This window comes from Garra rufa, chromosome 7 (genome assembly GCF_049309525.1).
Source record: "Garra rufa chromosome 7, GarRuf1.0, whole genome shotgun sequence".
Classification (NCBI taxonomy): Eukaryota; Metazoa; Chordata; class Actinopteri; order Cypriniformes; family Cyprinidae; genus Garra; species Garra rufa.
The window spans coordinates 51,589,156-51,610,716 of record NC_133367.1 but is presented as its reverse complement, the minus strand read 5'-3'; the positions used below and the strand labels follow the sequence as shown (position 1 = coordinate 51,610,716).

Below are 21,561 nucleotides of genomic sequence, written 5' to 3'. Positions count from 1 at the left end.
TTTTACATATTCCAAATCAGGCATTTTTACACATTCCAAATCAAAAGCATATTTACATTTTCTGAATCAAAGGCATTTTTACATATTCCGAATCAAAAGCATTTTACATATTCCAAATCAGGCATTTTTACATATTCCGAATCAAAAGCATTTTACATATTCCAAATCAGGCATTTTTACACATTCCAAATCAAAAGCATATTTACATTTTCTGAATCAAAGGCATTTTTACATATTCCGAATCAAAAGCATTTTACATATTCCAAATCAGGCATTTTTACATATTCCGAATCAAAAGCATTTTACATATTCCAAATCAGGCATTTTTACACATTCCAAATCAAAAGCATATTTACATTTTCTGAATCAAAGGCATTTTTACATATTCCGAATCAAAAGCATTTTACATATTCCAAATCAGGCATTTTTACACATTCCAAATCAAAAGCATATTTACATTTTCTGAATCAAAGGCATTTTTACATATTCCGAATCAAAAGCATTTTACATATTCCAAATCAGGCATTTTTACACATTCCGAATCAAAAGCATATTTACATTTTCCAAATGTCTTTGATTTGGAATATGTAAAATGCTTTTCATTTTACATATTCCAAATGAAAGACATTTTTACACATTTAAATCAAGAGCATATTGACATATTCCAAATCAAAAGCATTTTTACAAATTTCAAATCAAAAAGCATTTTTACATATTCCGAATCAAAAGCATATTTACGTATTTCAAAATCAGAGGGATTTTTAAATATTCTGAATCGAATGCTTTTCTAAACATTTCAAATCAAAAAGCATTTTTTTTTCACATTCTGAATCAAAAGCATTTTTATATATTCCAAATCAAAGGCATTTTTATATATTCTGATTCAGACACATTTAAACAAAAATTCCTGATTTTTGGCCTTGTCCAAAAAATAATTTTGTACGCATTCCAAATCAAAAGCATTTTTGAACATTCCAAATTTGTTTGTGTTGTTTGTTTGTTTTTACACATTTTGAAGCTTTTTTTTCCCTTTTTCCCATTTTTTTTTTATTCTACATCAAAAGCATTTTTACATTTATTAGATTTTTTTTTTGAATTCCAAAATTTTGCAACACTTTTACTCCATACCTCAAAATCATTGTTTGTTTTAGCATTCCAAATCCAGGTAGGCTGTTGCAACCTGATCTCACTGGAAAACTTAACTATTTTAATGATGGGCATAAATAAAATCATAGGAAAACATGAATAAGCCGCAAATTTGCCAAAATGTAAAATAGTGATGTGAGATGGTGTTACTTGTTCAGTATAGATTTTGAGACACAGTCCATCATGATTCATGAATCAGCCTTTAATAACTGACGCTTTCATAGATGGTTATGCAAAGCTGGCTGAATCTCCCAAATACCTTTTCTCGTCAAATGAGTCTTCCAAATGCCTAAATAATATGAATAAATCATTCATTTCCTGTGGTTCGAAATTTTGCACGTATTTAATATTTCATAGACCAGAGCCACTAGTGCAAGGATGAAAGACTTATATTTAGTTTTTGTCTTGAACTATTTTTAGACCACACTTCTCCAAAAAAAGAATCGGCTCTTCTCTTCTACTAAAAGCTGTATTAATGACACAATACTGTTTTGTTAGGATGTATATATAACTGTATGAATCTGTAAGCATTTACTGATATAATATTGTGTTTATATTTATCTGTTTGAAAACATGAGACCAAAGCAAAGTACATGAGCCAGACAACGCCGTTTCTAGATCTAAGCGTTTCAGATGATCTAATAATAAAACAGAAGTCAATCCACCTCTCAGAACATAATGTTCAACACTTTGTAGGCGCTGCATTTTATAATAAAAAGGTGTTGATTTTAAGCCACAATGTGATCAAACTCAGATGAGAGTTATTTTAGATACTTTTCATGGACATAATGTACCAAGGATGGTAAGAAGTCAAAACAAAGGTAAGTATCAGACATGAATTTTAGTCGAGGTTCATCGGTTAAATCATGATTTAGTATGCTAACAACATTCTTTAAAAAACAAAACAAAAAAAATCCATACAGATCAGTTCCATGCCACATGACTGTGCTGAATAATTGATGACCGTACAGCAGAGTGATCATGTTGGAGTAAAAAGGTTAGGGAAATGTTCAAATAATGTTATAGTAACATTATACAAACCAAAAGCGAACGCTCCGTTTTCGTCAAAAAAACTTTCCTGGCCAACCAAAAACAAACCTTAACAAAATATCGTTATGGGAATGTCATGATAATGTTAGGTGAATAATATAATAATATTATAATTTAATATAATAATAAATAATTAATAATAGAATAATATAATATAATATTCTAAAAACAAAAAACTAACTTTCTAAGAATTTGAAAATTAACATTCTGGGAATGTTAGAATATTGTTAGAATAGTGTTCTACAAACCAAAAACTAACTTACTGGGAACCAAAAACTAATGCTCTGGAAACGTTAGAATAAAGTTCTAAAAACCAAAAATTTACTTTCTGGAAACATTAGAATACAGTTAGAATAGCATTCTACAAACCAAAAACTAACTTTCTGGGAATGTTAGAATAATGTTAGGAGAACGTTAGAATAACACTATAAAAACCAAGAACTAACTTTCTAAAAACTTGAAAATTAACGTTCTGGGAATGTTACAATATTGTTAGAATAGTGTTCTACAAACCAAAAACTAACTTACTGGGAACCAAAAACTAATGCTCTGGAAACGTTAGAATAAAGTTCTAAAAACCAAAAATTTACTTTCTGGAAACATTAGAATACAGTTAGAATAGCATTCTACAAACCAAAAACTAACTTTCTGGGAATGTTAGAATAATGTTAGGAGAACGTTAGAATAACACTATAAAAACCAAGAACTAACTTTCTAAAAACTTGAAAATTAACGTTCTGGGAATGTTACAATATTGTTAGAATAGTGTTTTACAAACCAAAAAGTAACTTACTGGGAACTAAAAACAAATGTTCTGGGAATGTTAGAATAATGTTAGGAGAATGTTAGAATAATGTTCTAAAACCAAAAAGGAACTTTCTGGGAACCAAAAACTAAGATTCTGGGAACATTGGAATAACATTCTACAAATCAAAAACAAACTTTCTGGGAACATTAGAATAATGCTAGAATAATGTTCTACAAACCAAAAAGCAACGTTCTGGACACCAAAAACTAACTGGAGAACATTGGAATAACGTTCTAACAACCAAGAAGTAACTTTCCGGGAATGATAGAATAATGTTAGGAGAACGTTGGAATAACGTTCTAACAACCAAGAACTAACTTTCTGGGAATGATAGAATAATGTTAGGAGAATGTTGGAATAACGTTCTAACAACCAAGAACTAACTTTCTGGGAACCAAAAACAAATGTTCTGGGAAAGTTAGAATAATGTTATAAAAACCTACTATACTGGGTCATGACTGTGCTGGATGATTGATGACTGTACAGCGGAGGGATCATGTTGGAGTAAGAAGGTTAGGGAAATGTTATAAAAATGTAGAGGAAACATTCAAATAATGTTATAGTAACACTATGCAAACCAAAACCAAACCTTAACAATATAATGTTAGAATAGTGTTCTAAAAGCCAAAAACTAACTTTCTGGGAACCAAAAACTAAGGTTCTGGGAATGTTAGAATCATGTAGGGAAAACATTTGAATAACATTCTAAAAACCAAGAACTATCTTTCTGGGAACCAAAAAAGTGATGTTCTGGGAATGTTAGAATAACGCTCTAACAACCAAGGAATTTGATTTCTGGGAATCAAAAACGAATGTCCAGGAACGTTAAAATAACGTTCTACAAACCAAAAACGAACTTTCTGGGAACCAAAAACGTTCTGGGAACATTCTACAAACAAATAAACAAACAAAAACCTAACGTTCTGGGAACCAAACATTTTTAGCTGTGGCTACACAAAATATACCCTGAAATGTAGTATTTATAAATGTCTACTAAAAACAGTGCCCAAACTTGATCTAGCTAGACTAGATCTATCTTATTAATTATTTGAATACATCAAACTATTTCAATATTTGTATTTTTGTGTCAGTAGTTGTTTTATTAAAAAGGGATATTATACCTTTTTATTTATATATGGTATGTATTGTCTTTTATTGATTTACTCAGGCCATCCAAGATGTAGGTGAAAATGCGGTGTAGCTTAAATAGAAACGTGTAGTCAATGAATCTATCTAAACTGTTCTAGTTTAAACTATCTTGTATTGGTGGCCTGCTTCCCGTGTTTACCTGGGCGTCCTCAGCTCCAGCCTTGCACCCAGTCAAAGCGTGCGAAGGCACCTCACCCCAGGGTTTGCACGAGTAAACTGGATGCTGCTTCGCGGCACAACGGAGCAGCAGACACGTCAAGTCCTTCGCGGGAGGTGCGTTTAGCGTACGCAACCCACGAATGAAGCTTCATGGGGAAACTTCACCTGACCGTTTGTATTAAACTTACCTTTCCGTCCTGCAGTTAAACACACACTGACTGAGAGAGAAAGAGAGAATTCTCAGGAGACTGAAGGCGCGAATCTTCAAAACGCGGTTCCCTCATGGTCTTTGTTTACATACAGTATATTTTAGAAGAGGGGTTAATGTTTTGTATATGTGACCCAATTTCCCCCAAAATATATCCTTGATTTAAGTTTTTATGTTAAAGTCTTTTATTATACAATATCTAGAAATGTGCCTTTCGATTAGTTCAAGAAAGAATGAACTAAACGAAAAGCAAGAATAAAGGCAAAAGTTGAAAGAGAGATTAAACAGTGGAAATGTGGTTGGGCAAGATATTGAAAAAGCTGTGATAAATACAAAACGCTTATATACCCAATGGAAGATTAAAACAGCATGGTTTTTATGCAGTTCAGATTTATTTATAGAGCACTCTGAACAATAGATACGTCTATATAAGCGGCTTTTCAGGAAATCCGTCCAAACACGAACTCCCAGAGAAACCCAGCAGCCATCCATCTCCTCACACTGATACATGAAGTAGCCAGAGATGAGTTTGTTATGCATATTTATTTGTTTGGCAATATGTATGCTCAGAATCAGATTGTCATTGACAAAATCTTGTAATTTCTATGAAAACTCATTTTCGCCATGGAATAAGAAACAAAAACAACAACAACAACAAAAAATGGTATTTTCGACTTTTTATCTCACATTTCACATCTGACCTTCTTTCTCAGAATTAAAAGATATAAACTAAAAAATGTGAGAAAAACTCTTAGAGGGTGGATAGTTCACCCAAAAATTAAGATTGTCGTTAGTTTCTCAACCTCATGTCATTCCAAACCCATACCTTCTTTCATCTTCAGAACACAAATAATAAGACATTTTTAATGAAATCCAAGAGCTCTCTGACTCTCCATAGATAGCAGCACTGTAAAAAATGACAGTGAATTTAACGGTAAAAAACTGTAAAAATGCTACGGTAAAAACCTGTGAAATGGTTAACGGTAAGTTCCCCTTCTATATACAGTGAAAAACACTGTGTTGGACATTGCATTTAATTTTTACGGTAGTATACCGTTTTTGGAAGTGAAAAAGAACGTAAAATTTACAGTGAATAACCGTAAATTGACATTCCCAGAATTCCCTGAATTTCCTTTTTTTTTTCATTTGATGTTTTTTTGTTGTAGAAATAACTACATTTTAATTTTTTTCTTGGCAGTTTTGTACATTAGGGTTGTATGCTACATCTAATGTTGTTAAATTAATGTTTTTTGCATTATTTCAGTTTTATGTGTGTTACCATGATGGTGTTTAGTGTTTGTGTGAATGACACTGTGAACCTTCTATATATGTTATTATTTAAAACATCTGTGCGATGGACTTTGGTTCATCCTCTGATGTTGTCATCACTGTATTACAAAGGTACAAAACAGATTTCAGTGCTTCAAAAAGTTGGTACATTACCATTATATGAGTTACGGTTTTTAGTATGAAATTACGGTATTTACCTGTAAATTTAAGTGAAAACCTTAAAATGTAAAACATTGCTACCGTATTTTTTACGGTAAAATTCTGGCAACCACAGCTGCCAGTCTTTTACCGTAAATTTTATTTCCAGTGAGGGGTTCTACCATGTTCAAGATGCAGAAAGGTACTGTTACGTCCTCGGACATATATTATTCTTTGTATTAACTTTTGTCTTCATTTCTGATTTTTTGTTGCATTGCGTGCTTCGCGTTATGCGCAGTCTCTCTCTTTCCCTCTCTCTCCTTCTGGCAGCGCTTGATTTGGATTAGCTGAAGGAGATTGCGTGGCAAGCGGGATCCTTGAATACTAGGAAGCAGAGCAGTGTTGGAGAGCTTCTGTCGAGAGCGTGTTGAAGCTCCGTCGTGCCTCCTCTGTCTCCTGCCCCAGACAACCTAAATTTAATTGTACTGTGTTGTGACTAACGTTGTGGTAGAAGCACGACTGAAATTAAGTGCGAGTAAGGTGTACCGCGGAGCTTTCGCTCTAACGCGGCTGTGTAAAAGTTCGTTTCTTCTAACCTGCAGTTAAGTTTGTAACCAATATTCGTTGTCTGTTTTGATTATTCGTTAGTTATAATAATATTTTGTTAATATAGAAGCAAGCAGGTTGGGGATTGCCTTTTTCTTTGTGTACAAATTTTTTTTTAAGTTAAGGAGTCAGGGAAGGCTGCTCCTGTATTTCTTCTGAGAGTTTTGTTTTTCATAGGAAATTTAGCTCTGAAACCTTTAGTTAGTTTTCCGTTTGTTTGTTTTTTTGGCCTTTGATCCCCTTCCGAAGAGAAATGCTTCTAACAGTCTGTAACAATAAACGTTTTTATTTTTTTTTTGTGTGTGTAACTTGAAATTATCTCCGTGGTCATTTTTGAGCTGGGACAGGAGAGAGGGGTGTTCTTTTCCTTAAAATTCTACCTTTTTTTTGTAAATCTTGTCACTGGCCTTCCAACCTAGACTGGAGAGGTCGTGACAGTACCAAGTACAGTCGTGGCCAAAAGTTTTGAGAATTACATAAATATTGGAAATTGTAAAAGTTGCTGCTTAAGTTTTTATAATAGCAATTTGCATATACTCCAGAATGTTATGAAGAGTGATCAGATGAATTGCATAGTTCTTCTTTGCCATGAAAATTAACTTAATCCCGAAAAAAACTTTCCACTGCATTTCATTGCTGTCATTAAAGGACCTGCTGAGATCATTTCAGTAATCGTCTTGTTAACTCAGGTGAGAATGTTGACGAGCACAAGGCTGGAGATCATTATGTCAGGCTGATTGGGTTAGAATGGCAGACTTGACATGTTAAAAGGAGGGTGATGCTTGAAATCATTGTTCCTCCATTGTTAACCATGGTGAACTACAAAGAAACGTGTGCAGCCATCATTGCGTTGCATAAAAATGGCTTCACAGGCAAGGCTATTGTGGCTACTAAGATTGCACCTAAATCAACAATTTATAGGACCATCAAGAACTTCAAGGAAAGAGGTTCAATTCTTGTTAAGAAGGCTTCAGGGCGTCCAAGAAAGTCCAGCAACACCAGGATTGTCTCCTAAAGAGGATTCAGCTGCGGGATCGGAGTGCCACCAGTGCAGAGCTTGCTCAGGAATGGCAGCAGGCAGGTGTGAGCGCATCTGGACGCACAGTGAGGCCAAGACTTTTGGAAGATGGCCTGGTGTCAAGAAGGGCAGCAAAGAAGCCACTTCTCTCCAAATAAACATCAGGGACAGATTGATCTTCTGCAAAAAGTATGGCGAATGGACTGCTGAGGACTGGGGCAAAGTCATATTCTCCGATGAAGCCTCTTTCCGATTGTTTGGGGCATCTGGAAAAAGGCTTGTCCGGAGAAGAAAAGGTGAGCGCTACCATCAGTCCTGTGTCATGCCAACAGTAAAGCATCCTGAGACCATTCATGTGTGGGGTTGCTTCTCATCCAAGGGAGTGGGCTCACTCACAATTTTGCCCAAAAACACAGCCATGAATAAAGAATGGTACCAAAACACCCTCCAACAGCAACTTCTTCCAACAATCCAACAACAGTTTGGTGAAGAACAATGCATTTTCCAGCAGGATGGAGCACCGTGCCATAAGGCAAAAGTGATAACTAAGTGGCTCGGGGACCAAAATGTTGAAACTTTGGGTCCATGGCCTGGAAACTCCCCAGATCTTGTGGTCAATCCTCAAGAGGCGGGTGGACAAACAAAAACCCACTAATTCTGACAAACTCCAAGAAGTGATTATGAAAGAATGGGTTGCTATCAGTCAGGATTTGGCCCAGAAGTTCATTGAGAGCATGCCCAGTCCAATTGCAGAGGTCCTGAACAAGAAGGGCCAACACTGCAAATACTGACTCTTTGCATAAATGTCATGTAATTGTCGATAAAAGCCTTTCAAACGTATGAAGTGCTTGTAATTATATTTCAGTACATCTCAGAAACAACTGAAACAAAGATCTAAAAGCAGTTTAGCAGCAAACCTTGTGAAAACTAATATTTGTGTCATTCTCAAAACCTTTGGCCACGACTGTACATCGACAAAATAGTCCATGTGACATCAGTGGTTCAATCGTAATTTTATAAAACTCAAGTTGAAAGACCTTTGCTCTCTGTGGAGAGTCAGAGAGCTCTCAGATTTGATCAAAGTAGCTTAATTTGTGGTCTGAAGTTGAACGAAGGTCTTATGGTGTGTTCACACCAAAAGCGAATTTAATGAGTAGATTACATACAAAGTCAATGCAAACACGCAAACAGAGGCAAATTCGGGCCGGGCGACGGAAGCGACGCGAAAAGTGTGTCGCGTTTGTTGCAACCGCGCAATATTCACCTCAATCGAGTCTTCTGCGCAGGTTATAAAAATTTCTACTTGAGCAGAAAATTTGCACGCGTTCTAGAACTATACTTTTAAAAGTTTATATCTACCAATTCGAAATGTATGCCCCGAATTCTGAATAAGATGTAAACTCATTTGCAAGTCGCAATTACCTTCTTTCCCCCCTTCCATACATTTTAATCGAATTCCTGCCATCAGGAATTTCATGTTAAGGCGTGGTCATACAGTTGTTCAGTTAATTTTTGCAGGCAAAATCCAGTAATTTCCAAAGTAATCAGAAAATTTTGTATGAGAGTGAAAGATTCCCAAAGGCAAAGTTTGCTAAGAGTATTAGTTGGTCACAGGGATTTGTGCATCAAAAACTAAGAAGCTTCCCCTGAATTCAGAAGTAGTTCCTTCATTGTATTATATACAATCCAGTTTCCTCATTTTAGCTAAACTGTTGCCACAAAAAAATAAATTGTTTTTCTATTGCTTCTTAAATCATGGCCATGTTGTAGTAATTTGTTCACTTGTTTTGATTTCATTAAATCAATTTAATGCAACGTGGCCTAATATTCTAAACCAAGAGAACAAACTCTTAAATCGTGGCCAATATACAGTGCCTTGCGAAAATATTCATACCCCTTTATTTTTTTTGTTTCACGTTTTATGTTGCGGCCTTATGTTAAACTGCTTTAAAAAAAAAAAAAAAAAATTCCATTGCATAAGTATTCATACCCTTTTCTGGGACACTTCAAATGTAGCTCAGAAGCATATTGCTTGCAGATGTTACTACACTTCGAGGAAAATTTATTTCAATGAGCATGATTTGGAAAGGCACACACCTCTCAGAAAAGGTCTAACAGCTGAAAATGCATATCAGAGCAAAAACCAAGCCCTGAGGTCAAAATAACTGCCTGTAGAGCTCAGTGACAGACTTGCATCAAGGCACAGATCTGGGGAAGATTTCAGAAATAAATTCAGATGCATTGAAGGTTCACAGAAGCTTGTAGCCTCCATAAACCATAACGGAAGACGCTTGGAACAACCAGGACTCTTCGTAGAGTTGGCCTCCTGACCAAACTGAGCAATTGATGGAGAAGGACCTTGTCTAAAGTGGTGACCAAGAAGCTGATGGTCACTCAAGTTGAGCTCCATGAACATATGTGAAGATAGGAAAAACTTACAGAAGAACAAACATCACTGCACCAATCTGGGCTTTATTTTGGTGTGGTCAAAATCAATCCTCTCCTCAGTGAAGACACATGAAAACACACTTGGAATTCGCAAAAAAGCACCTAAAGGACCCTCAGACTGTGAAAAACAAGATTATCTGGTCTGATGAACCTCATTTCCAAGCATCATGTTTGAAGTAAACCAGACACTGCTCAGCAGAGTACCATCTCTTAAGTACCAAAGGCTGTTTTGAGCAGCAGGGACTGAGGGACTTGTCAAAGTAGAAGAAAAGCTTAATGCACCAAATATTGAGATTGATGAGCCTTAATGAAAACCCAGTCCAGAGCATTCAGAAGCTCCGACTGGGCAGAAGGTTCACCTCCCAACAGGACAATGACCCTCAGCACACAGCAAGAGTGGCTTATAGACAACTATGTGAATGTCCTTGAGTGGGCTTGAACCCAATCAAACATTTCTGGAGAAACCTGAAAATGACCATCTATCCTCATCCAAGCGGACAACGCTTGAGAGGTGAAGAGGTGAGATGAAGAATGGAGGATAATTGCAAAATGCAAATGCAAATCTTGTTGCATCCTATCCAAAAAGACTTGAGGCTGTGAAGGTGCTTTAACTAAGTAGGAGGTTAAGGGTATGAATACTTATGGAATGTACTGATTCCAGGGTTTTATTTTTTTGCTTTGTCATTATGGTGCATGGAGTGTGAATTGATGTGGGGGAAAAAAAGTTATTTAAAGCAGGTTAATATAAGGCTACAACTTAAAATGTGAATTAAGGGGTGTGAATACTTTTGCAAGGCACTGTTGCCGATAATGCGTTATAAGTAATCAGATTACTTTTTGCAAGTAACTAGTGAAGGAACTTCACTCATCAGACAGACAAACAGAGAAGCATGATTCGTCACTGCAGAGAATAGGTTTCCACTGCTCCAGAGTCTAGTATCGGCGTGCTTTACACATTACATCCGATGCTAGGCATTGTACTTGCTGATGTTAATGCCAGTTAAAGTTTGGAGCACTTTAATTATAAAATCAGCAAAGCACTGGCAAATTTTATAAACCAGCACTTGATGGCTTTACGTGGTCTTCAGCTTCAAATTGCTGCGGTTCCTAAATGCTTCCACTTTCCAATAACACCAAATCTGATGGTGCAAAACAATCGAAATATTGAGAAAATCGCTTTTAAAGTTCTTGGCAATGCACATTACTAATCAAAGCTTAAGTTTTAATATATTTAAGGGAGGAACTTTACAAAAGATCTTCATGGAACATGATCTTTATTTAATATCCTAATGATTTTTCCGTTCCTAAATGCTTCCACTTTCTAATAACACCAAATCTAGAATCTAAGGGTGCAAAAACTCTAAATATTGAGAAATTGCCTTTAAATTTGTTCTTGGCAATGCATATTACTAATCAAAACTTAAGTTGTAATATATTTACAGGAGGAACTTTACAAAATATCTTCATGGAACGTGATTTAATTAATATCCTAATGATTTTGGGCATAAAATCAATAATTTTGACTAATACAAAATATACCTGGTCCAGGGTCACGTATGTTTGTAAATGGTGCTTGACTTTATGCACCACTGGCAATGGGTTTGATTGAAACACGTTCCAATATATTTGTCCTCAGAGTCGCCACAACTCGCATTTAAGCAGATAATGTTATCTTTATATGGCATATGCCCTTCTGAAGGAGAAAGTAAAGCTCTTTTTTTATCACTCCGCCACACGAACGTCTCCAACTTGGTGGCCATTGAGGGAAAAAAAAAATCCTTGGAAGGGAGTTTAACTCGATAAAAAGTTGAACCATAAACCAAGACACTGGCCATCATTGAGTATGTTGTACAAAATAAGATTTAATAAGGAAACAAACACCCATAAATAAGAATACTAAGGCAAAGGAAGTCAAATACGCATTCAAGCCCAGGAAGAATTTACAAAGAGTTTCTTTGAAATGTGTTCGTTTTATTTAGTTGTCCTCCAAGTGTTGGTTTAAAATTGGGCTGATTTGTAATAGAACTGGTTGGGATTCTAAAAGGGGTTTTCTAGAACTAGCTTTCAGTGGAGTATCAGATTAATACATTGGTTTCTTTCTTCACCCAGTGTTATACAACTCTACACACAGCTGTTTGTACACTGCAACTTCATATCTTTCCGTGATGCCACACTGAAACGTCTTGCAATACTGGGAAATACTGAGAGTTAGGAGAATTTAGAGATTTTTAAAAAATTAATGCACTTATAGTCAAGGGTGAATCTCATGAAAACCGACTGGAAATGTCCAGGTCACGTTTTAAAAAGCTGAAGAAATAGGAAATTACATTTTGCTTTAAAACGAAGTCTATTTTCCTTTACATGCCAAGAAAATTTAATTCTCTCCTTTAGTTCTCATTAAAGTAAATAGGTATAAAGGTGTATTATTTAAATTTATTTAATTCCAAAGTGCAATTATAATTATGCATTATGGTGCTTCTTTAGTAAAAAAAATAAAATAATGTCTTATGGTACAATGAGAATGTTTTTTAAAACAAAAGTTTGAAAGGAAATGTGCTGAAACCTGTTTTAGGCAATAAGCATATTACTATTTGTTTGCATTGGGATATAAATTTACAACTAAATTATCATTACCGTAAGTATGCATAATGGTAGTATGTGTGGAAGCCCGTTTTTGCCACTGAATAAAGAATAAAAAATAAAAAAAGATAATTGCTACTTCCTCAAAATTTTTACTTTTCTCCTGTAATTGCAAGTTCACACTGACAATTGGCGAGAACTTGCAAAACTTGAAATAAAGTTTGAGATAAATTCACAATTTTGACTTTTTTCCTCATAATTGCGAATTTATATCACGTAATTGTGACTTTTTTCTCAGAATTGCGAGATTTTATCTCATATTTGTGACTTTTCTCAAAATTGCAGGTTTTTATCACGTAATTGTGACTTTTGTTCTTAGAACTGCTAATTTATATCACGTAATTGTGACTTTTCTCAAAATTGCAATATTTTATCTCATAATTGTGACTTTCTAGAACTGCGAATTTATATCTCGTAATTGTGACTTTTTTCAAAATTGCAATATTTTATCTCATATTTGTGACTTTTCTCAAAATTGCAGGTTTTTATCACGTAATTGTGACTTTTGTTCTTAGAACTGCTAATTTATATCACGTAATTGTGACTTTTCTCAAAATTGCAATATTTTATCTCATAATTGTGACTTTCTAGAACTGCGAATTTATATCTCGTAATTGTGACTTTTTTCAAAATTGCAATATTTTATCTCATATTTGTGACTTTTCTCAAAATTGCAGGTTTTTATCACGTAATTGTGACTTTTGTTCTTAGAACTGCTAATTTATATCACGTAATTGTGACTTTTCTCAAAATTGCAATATTTTATCTCATAATTGTGACTTTCTAGAACTGCGAATTTATATCTCGTAATTGTGACTTTTTTCAAAATTGCAATATTTTATCTCATATTTGTGACTTTTCTCAAAATTGCAGGTTTTTATCACGTAATTGTGACTTTTGTTCTTAGAACTGCTAATTTATATCACGTAATTGTGACTTTTCTCAAAATTGCAATATTTTATCTCATAATTGTGACTTTCTAGAACTGCGAATTTATATCTCGTAATTGTGACTTTTTTCAAAATTTAGTTTATATTGCACTATTTTAAAAAAAAGTCAGAATTTCAGGAGAAACACAATTCACAAAAGTTTATATTTCGTAAATTGTGTTTTTTTTTTTTCTTAGAACTGCAAGTTTATATCTTGTAATTGTGACCTTTTTCTGAATTGCAAGTTCATATCGCGGTATTCTGACTAACTCACAATTATGAGTTTGTATCTCAATTCTGAGAAAAAAGTCAGAAACTGCAAATTTATCTCGTAATCGTGACTTTTTTCTTAGAACTGAAAGTTTATATCTTGTAATTGTGACTTGTAATTGTAACTTTTTTGCCTAGAACTGTAAATTTATCTCGTAATTGTGACTTTTCTCAGAATTGTGAGTTTTTTTAATCTCATAACTGTTTTTTTTTTTAGAACTGCAAGGTTATATCTTGTAATTGTGACTTTTTTTTTTAGAATTGTGAGTTTACATCTCATAATTGTAACTTTTTCTTAGAACTGCTATCTTCTAAATGTGACTTTTCACAAAAATGAGTTTATATCACACTATTTAAAAAAAAAAAGAATTGTGAGTTTTAAATGTAGCAATTCTTACTCTTCTCGAGTTTTTGATTTAGAATTTTTTTTCCTAACAAAAGCAAGTTTATATCGCAGTATTCTGACTTTTTAACTTGCGATTGTACGTTTACATCTCAATTCTGCAAAAAATTGCATGTTTTTCTCAGAATTCTAAATCTTTTCTTGCAGTTGCAAGTTTATATCACAGTATTCTGACTTCATAACTTGCAATTATAAGTTTATATCTCAATTCTGAGAAAAAAAAAAGTCAGAATTTTGAGTTTTTATTTAGAAATTCTGACTTTTTTCGCAATTGTGAGTTTTTAAGTTAGAAATTCTGAGAAAAAAGTCTTGTAGAAGAATTGTAGGTTTTTATATAGCAATTCTGGCTTTTTCTAGTAATTTTTCTCACAATTGTGAATTTATATTTGACAATTCAGTGAAAAAAAAAAAGTCAGAATTGTGTGTTTTTATTTAGAAATTCTGATAAAAAAGTCAGAATTGTAGGTTTTTATATAGCAATTCTGGCTTTTTTCTAATAATTGCACGTTTATATCGCACTATTCTCACTGTTTAACTGGCAATTGTAAGTTTCTATCTCAATTCTGAGAAAAATGTGTTTTTATCTCACAATTCGGACTTTTTTCTCACAATTGTGAGTCTATATTTTACAGTTCAGCGAAAAAAAGTCAGAATTGTGAGTTTTTATTTAGAAATTCTGATAAAAAAGTCAGAATTGTAGGTTTTTATATAGCAATTCTGGCTTTTTTCTAATAATTGCACGTTTATATCGCACTATTCTCACTTTTTAACTGCCAATTATAAGTTTCTATCTCAATTCTGAGAAAAAAATGTTTTTATCTCACAATTCGGACTTTTTTCTCACAATTGTGAGTCTATATTTGACAATTCAGCAAAAGAAGTCAGAATTGAGACATATACTTGCAATTGTGAGAGGAAAAAGTCAGAATTGTAGGTTTTTATTTAGAAATTCTGATAAAAAAAAGTCAGAATTGTAGGTTTTTATATAGCAATTCTGGCTTTTTTCTAGTAATTGCACGTTTATATCGCACTATTCTCACTTTTTAACTGGCAATTGTAAGTTTCTATCTCAATTCTGAGAAAAATTTGTTTTTATCTCACAATTCTGACCTTTTTCTCACAATTGTGAGTCTATATTTGACAATTCAGCAAAAGAAGTCAGAATTGAGACATATACTTGCAATTGTGATAGGAAAAAGTCAGAATTGTGAGTTTTTATTTAGAAATTTTGATAAAAAAGTCAGAATTGTAGGTTGTTATATAGCAATTCTGGCTTTTTTCTAGTAATTACACATTTATATCGCACTATTCTCACTTTTTAACTGGCAATTATAAGTTTCTATCTCAATTCTGAGAAAAAAATGTTTTTATCTCATAATTCTGACTTTTTTCTCACAATTGTGAATCTATATTTGACAATTCAGCGAAAAAAAGTCAGAACTGAGACATATACTTGCAATTGTGAGAGGAAAAAGTCAGAATTGTAGGTTTTTATATAGCAATTCTGGAGGAAAAAGTCAAAATTGTGAGTTTTTATTTAGAAATTCTGAGAAAAAAGTCAGAATTGTAGGTTTTTATATAGGAATTCTGGCTTTTTTCTAGTAATTGCACGTTTATATCGCACTTTTTAACTGGCAATTGTAAGTTTATATCTCAATTGTTTTTATCTCACAATTCTGACTTTTTCTCACAATTGAGTTTATATTTGACAATTCAGCGAAAAAAAAAAAATCAGAATTGCGATGTGAACTCACAATCGCGAGAAAAAAGTAATTGTGAGAAAAACTGCTTTAATAAACTTTTTTTTTTTTTTTTCCCCACATTTTTTATTCAGTGTCGGAAACAGGCTTCCATAAGTAAGTTTTAATCTGAATTTATAGTTTTAAATAATAATAATAATAATAAAAGGACGTAAAATGAACGCATCTTGGTAATAAGAATGAGGCATTACAGTAATAAAAATCTTTTCTTTTTTTGCATTACAATAATGAGAATTAGGAGAAAATGTGTTTAATTGTCATGAAAATATGTCTTAATGGCTTCATTTTATTAATGCAAATTATAATTTTCTTTCTTTCGAGTGCATGCTGGAGTATTGTGACCCAGGCATTTCTTTTTCAGCTTCATGCAAATAGGATCTTTGTTTGCATTCACTCTAAATACAGAAAAGAGCTGAAAATCAGTGGTAATTCTGTGTGAGCACATTGGTTTTCATCAGTTTGGTACTAAGGCAATGAAGAATCAATAGAAACAACACCGGACCGCCAATAAAAGAAGAAAAAAAAATATACAAGAACCAAAAATACGGGGTAGTAGAATCAAAATTCACATTGTGCAAAGTTGGGCTGATTGCTTTGTTAAGCCAATACGAGTCTGTTCTGAGCACAACCAAACTCACACACTGCATCAGCAACACAGCCTGAAGATCAAATCCAGTTGTGGAGAGTCTGGTGTAACGTTGGATGTCAGTATGAAGGTCCTGAACGCAGGTCAAAGGTCCCGTGGTTTCAGGATATCGAGGAGAACTCCTTCAGCAGGACGTCCTGACTCATGGTACTCAGAGACACGTTCTTCCTCACGTTCAGACTGATGGAGCGAACCTAAAACACAAAACCAGCATCTGTGCATCAAAACTAACTCATTTGCTAAGTTCGCCTCACATTAACATTTAACGCAGCAACATTAACATTATCAGCAAGTTACTAGCATGTCATTAACATGTTTCTAGCTTTATTATCAAGTTGCTAGCATGTTTCTGACATGTTTCATATTACTGTTAAACAATTTTGCCATATGATTAATTTTTTTTATTTTGTTATTATTTTGTAGAAATTCTGTGTTTTCTGTTTTATTATTAGGCTATTACTGATTTATTACAAATTTATCATCAAAAACAACATTAATCAAATTAATGAATAAAAACTGAAGATAAAATGAACAATGAAATTTTTGAAATTTGAAGGCAAAAGATGCTGCATAATAAAGGTTTTTAGGCTAAATTAAAACACAGATTAAAATTTGTGCAATATATTTTGGTGAAAAGTTTACTTTTTTATAACAGTTTTTTTTTTTTTTTGTAGAAAATAAAATCATTTTCATTAAATGCAATAATATTATGATACACTACTACTTAAATATTAAATATAAATATTTTTAGGGCTGGTCCGAATTCCTTTTTTGAGCTTCGAAGCTTCGGTAGTAATCAACATTGTATATTCGAAGCTTCGGTGGGAGGGGCTGAACATATTCTTCTCTCTAATAAAGGCAGGAATGTCTGTATGTCTTTCTGTTTGCATTTTTATTATGTCGAGAACAGTTCATCCAAACAATTTTTGCTGTGGACCCAAGGGAGTGCAGTGTTGCATTTTGGTGCAATATGGACACATAACACGTTCAGAATTAATAAATTGTAATAGAACATTGCTAGTTGGATGCGGCGCGCCTCACGCAGGCAGAGCTTATGCTTCATGAACGGACACCGCGCTACAAAACACACAGGTCTGTTAAGAGCAATACTTTTAATAAGGTAGCCTAACATTTTTTAACAAAACAAATCACTCCCAAATCCCAAACTCCCCCCCCCCCGGCCTGACTGTACTTTATAGTGTCTCTCAAATATTACTCAATCTCTCTCTTTTTTTTTTTTTTGCTGTCTCTGTGTTAGTGGCGCAGCAGTCTGATCTTTTTCATTCATATTCAAGCCCGAATGAGAAACGTTTTGCGGGGGATGCAAGGTGTATGAAAAAAACGAATATTCGAATCTCAAAGTTTAAAATCGAACGCCAACCCACCGAACGAATATTGGAATAATCTGGTCCAGCCCTAAATATTTTATTAAAATGTAACAGTATTTTTTTATTTATATTTTTATTTTGGTATAGTTTCTTTTTTAAATATATGTTTTACATATATATTTTTTTTTTATAAATATAATGGTATTTTACTACATAATACATTAAATATATTTAAATAATAATAATTTCTGTCATTTTACCTTAGAAAAAAAAAAAGATCTTTTATTTATTTATTTTTTTTTTTTAAAGATTTTTAAAAAGAAAATAAAATAACTTTCATTAAATGCAAAAGTAGTTTACAACATTACTAATAAGATAAATATTTAATTGAAACAAAATGCAATTAAAAATTTTTTTTTTATAATTTCTGTCATGTTACCCTGGAAAAAAACGTTCTGGAAGAACAATTAAATTTTAATAAAACCACTTTAATTAAATGCAAAATTTTATTACAATTGACTAAACATTATTAAAATGTAATTATATGTTTGAAATAATATTTTTCAAGCAATAATATATATATATATATATATATATATATGTATATTTGTAAAATAAAATAATAACATTTTACTCAGGGGGGGAAAAAAACGGTAGCACTTTTGGTAGATTATTTTGGAAGATCATTAAAAATAGACTTGGGGTGGCGACTGTGCTGAGGGCTTGGGCCCATCATCGCTGCTTGCAGCTATATTTATTATTGTTATTTTCAGTTTTCAAGTTAAGCTGAATTATTTCTGAATGCTTCCTAGTTTGTGTGCATCCGATGATAGCTTTCTCAAAGTTAATGTTGAAATGCTGGTGAAGTGACTTTTAGAGCATCTCTGGAGATGAAGATGTTAAACAACAGATGCTAAAAAAAAACACCAAATTCGGTGATGCTCTGCATTGTACTGTAAATATATTTTTGATAACCAGATTCTGTGACTCCATCCAACTTTCCGTTGTATTCTCTACCAAGCAACCCAAAGTTAATGTAGCCAAAAGGAAGTAGTAGCTTGCCAAGCAAACTCAAATGCTTACCAGCTCCTTGAAAAAGCCGGCCTCTCTGGGCTGCTCCGAGTAACGCTCGAACTGATCCAGACCGTCCTGCAGCTTCAAGGTCAGTGTGTCGTAGTTTGAGCGCACCACCTCCAGCACCTACACATCAGAAAACAACCACATCAGACACCAGAGCAACTACAACAAATCTTACAGCTCCAACAATGAGAAGACTAAAGCGTATTATCTGTTTTCTAACAATGGTCCATAGACATGTTGTTAATGTCTAACTGAACTACAGGAACACACTTGAGGTAAAAAGCCAATGGAGTGATCACAAACATGAACCAACGAAAACCTCTTTTTGACCATTGTTGATCAGTTTTGTCTTTCATCTTATAATATTTAATATATAATATTTGCTTACTTGTAGTTGCTCAAATAGAAAGACTGTTTGTTTTTACATTCCCACTGTTGTGCTTTTATAATTTACATTTTAGAGATTCAAGATATTGACTTTTAAAGTCATTACATTTTATTTAAATTACAAATGTTTTTTTTTGTCCCTGTATTTATTTGTTTTACTTTTCTAAATGTATTTTTATTTGCTTTTATTTTAAAACACTTAAATGTAATGGCATTTTGATACATTTTAATAAATACTTATTAAAATGAAACTATATTAAAATATGTTGGTAGCACTTTCGATGGAATGTTTTGATATATTTCTTTTTTTAAAATAGAAGTTTTTATGTTTAATCATTTTTCTTAAATATAATGGAATTTTACTATGTTTTAATAAACATTTTATTTATATAGGTTTAAAAAAAATTATATTTACATTTCAAACATAATGAAAAGCTGAATGTTTGTCCCTGTATTTAATTTCTAAATAATTAAAAATCTTAAAATTTTATTTTTGCTTGTATTTATTTATTTTAATTCATTTAAATGTAATGTTATATTATTACATTTTAATAAATATTATTTAAATATTACATTTTAATGATATTTTCTGTCATTTTACCTTAAAATATCTTGGTAGCATTTTTGGTCGATTGTTTTTTTTTATTAGAAAATCATTAACTGTAATGGTATTTTACTACACTACAACTTTAATAAATATTTTATTAGAACGCAATTATATTTTTGTAAATAATAAAATTTAAATAATATTTTCTATAATTTTACCTTGGAAAAATATTCTAGTGTAAATCTTTTGTTTTAATAAAACTATTTTAATTAAATGTAGTGTTATTTAGTATATTTGACTAAATATTTTAGTAGGATGTAAAATATTTTTTAAATAACAAATATTTTCTGTCAATTTCGGTAGACTTTTCTTTCTTTTTTAAACTTTTTATTATCATTATTTTAATGAAATGTAATAATATTTTAGTACATTTGACTAAATATTTGATTAAAATGTAATGATAATTTTTAAATAATACGAATATTTTCTGTCACTTTATCGTAGGAGAATATTTTTGGTAGATTCTTTAGATAGATCTTGTATTTAATTTAATTTATTTATTTAATTTTTTTTTTTTTTTACTTTTTTTTTTTAAATAAAATTATTTTAATTAGCACATTTGATTAAATATTTTAATAGGACAGAAAATATTTACATTATTTTAAAAATATTTTACATCAATTTATCATGAAAATATATTTTTGGTAGATCCTTTCAGTAGATTATTTTTTTTTTAACTTTTATTATTATTATTATTATTATTATTTTAATTAAATGTAATGATATTTTAGTACATTTGACTAAATATTTGATTAAAATGTAATGATATTTTTTAAATAATACAAATATTTTCTGTCACTTGTTCGTGGGAAAATTGGTAGATTCTTTAGACAGATCTTGCATTTATTTTGTTTATTTATTTATTACTTTTTTTAAAAATAACTTTATTTTAATTATATGTAATGGTATTTAGTACATTTGACAAAATATTTTTCTAAGATGTAAATTTTTTTTGAAATAATACAAATATTTTCTTTCAGATTCTTTCAGTAGATCTTTCATTTTTTATTGCTATTATTATTTTATTGTTATTATTATTTTAATTAAATGCAATGGTATTTAGTACATTTGACTAAACATTTTATTAGAATGTAATGATATTTTTTAATAATATTTTCAAAATAATACAGAATATGTTTGTCACTTTATTGTGGGAAAATATTCTGGTAGATTATTTTGGTAAATCTTTTATTATAATGAACCTTTTTTTTTTTAAATAAATAATTTTAATCAAATGTAATTGCATTTAGTACATTTGACTACATAATCTATTAGAATGTAATGACATTTTTTTAAATAATATAAATAGATTATTTTGGTAGATCTTGAAAGTTACATTTTTAAATGCTTCAAGGTAACTCAGATGCTCCTAGATTCCTCGCAAATGGCAATTGTGTTTCTTTGTTAGTAAATAACAGTGATCTAATGTTTGTTTTTATAAAGTTAGAAACAAATCAAAACCGTTTTCTGTGCCAATCACGGAAAGACATT

The 21,561-nt window shown here is 32.0% G+C and overlaps 1 protein-coding gene across 1 annotated transcript in view; it reads right to left on the bottom strand.

The window, feature by feature from the left end:
* Positions 1 to 16,751: 16,751 nt before the first annotated feature.
* Positions 16,752 to 21,561, bottom strand: part of armh3 (armadillo like helical domain containing 3) — a 37,659-nt gene continuing 32,849 nt past the window's right edge. Inside the window, exons 25-26 of the mRNA XM_073844611.1 lie at positions 19,080 to 19,196; positions 16,752 to 16,862 (exon numbers count right to left, since the gene is read on the bottom strand). Of these exons, the coding sequence (XP_073700712.1) occupies positions 16,770 to 16,862; positions 19,080 to 19,196 (210 nt within the window). The 3' untranslated portion in view covers positions 16,752 to 16,769. The remainder of the gene's footprint in view (positions 16,863 to 19,079; positions 19,197 to 21,561) is intronic.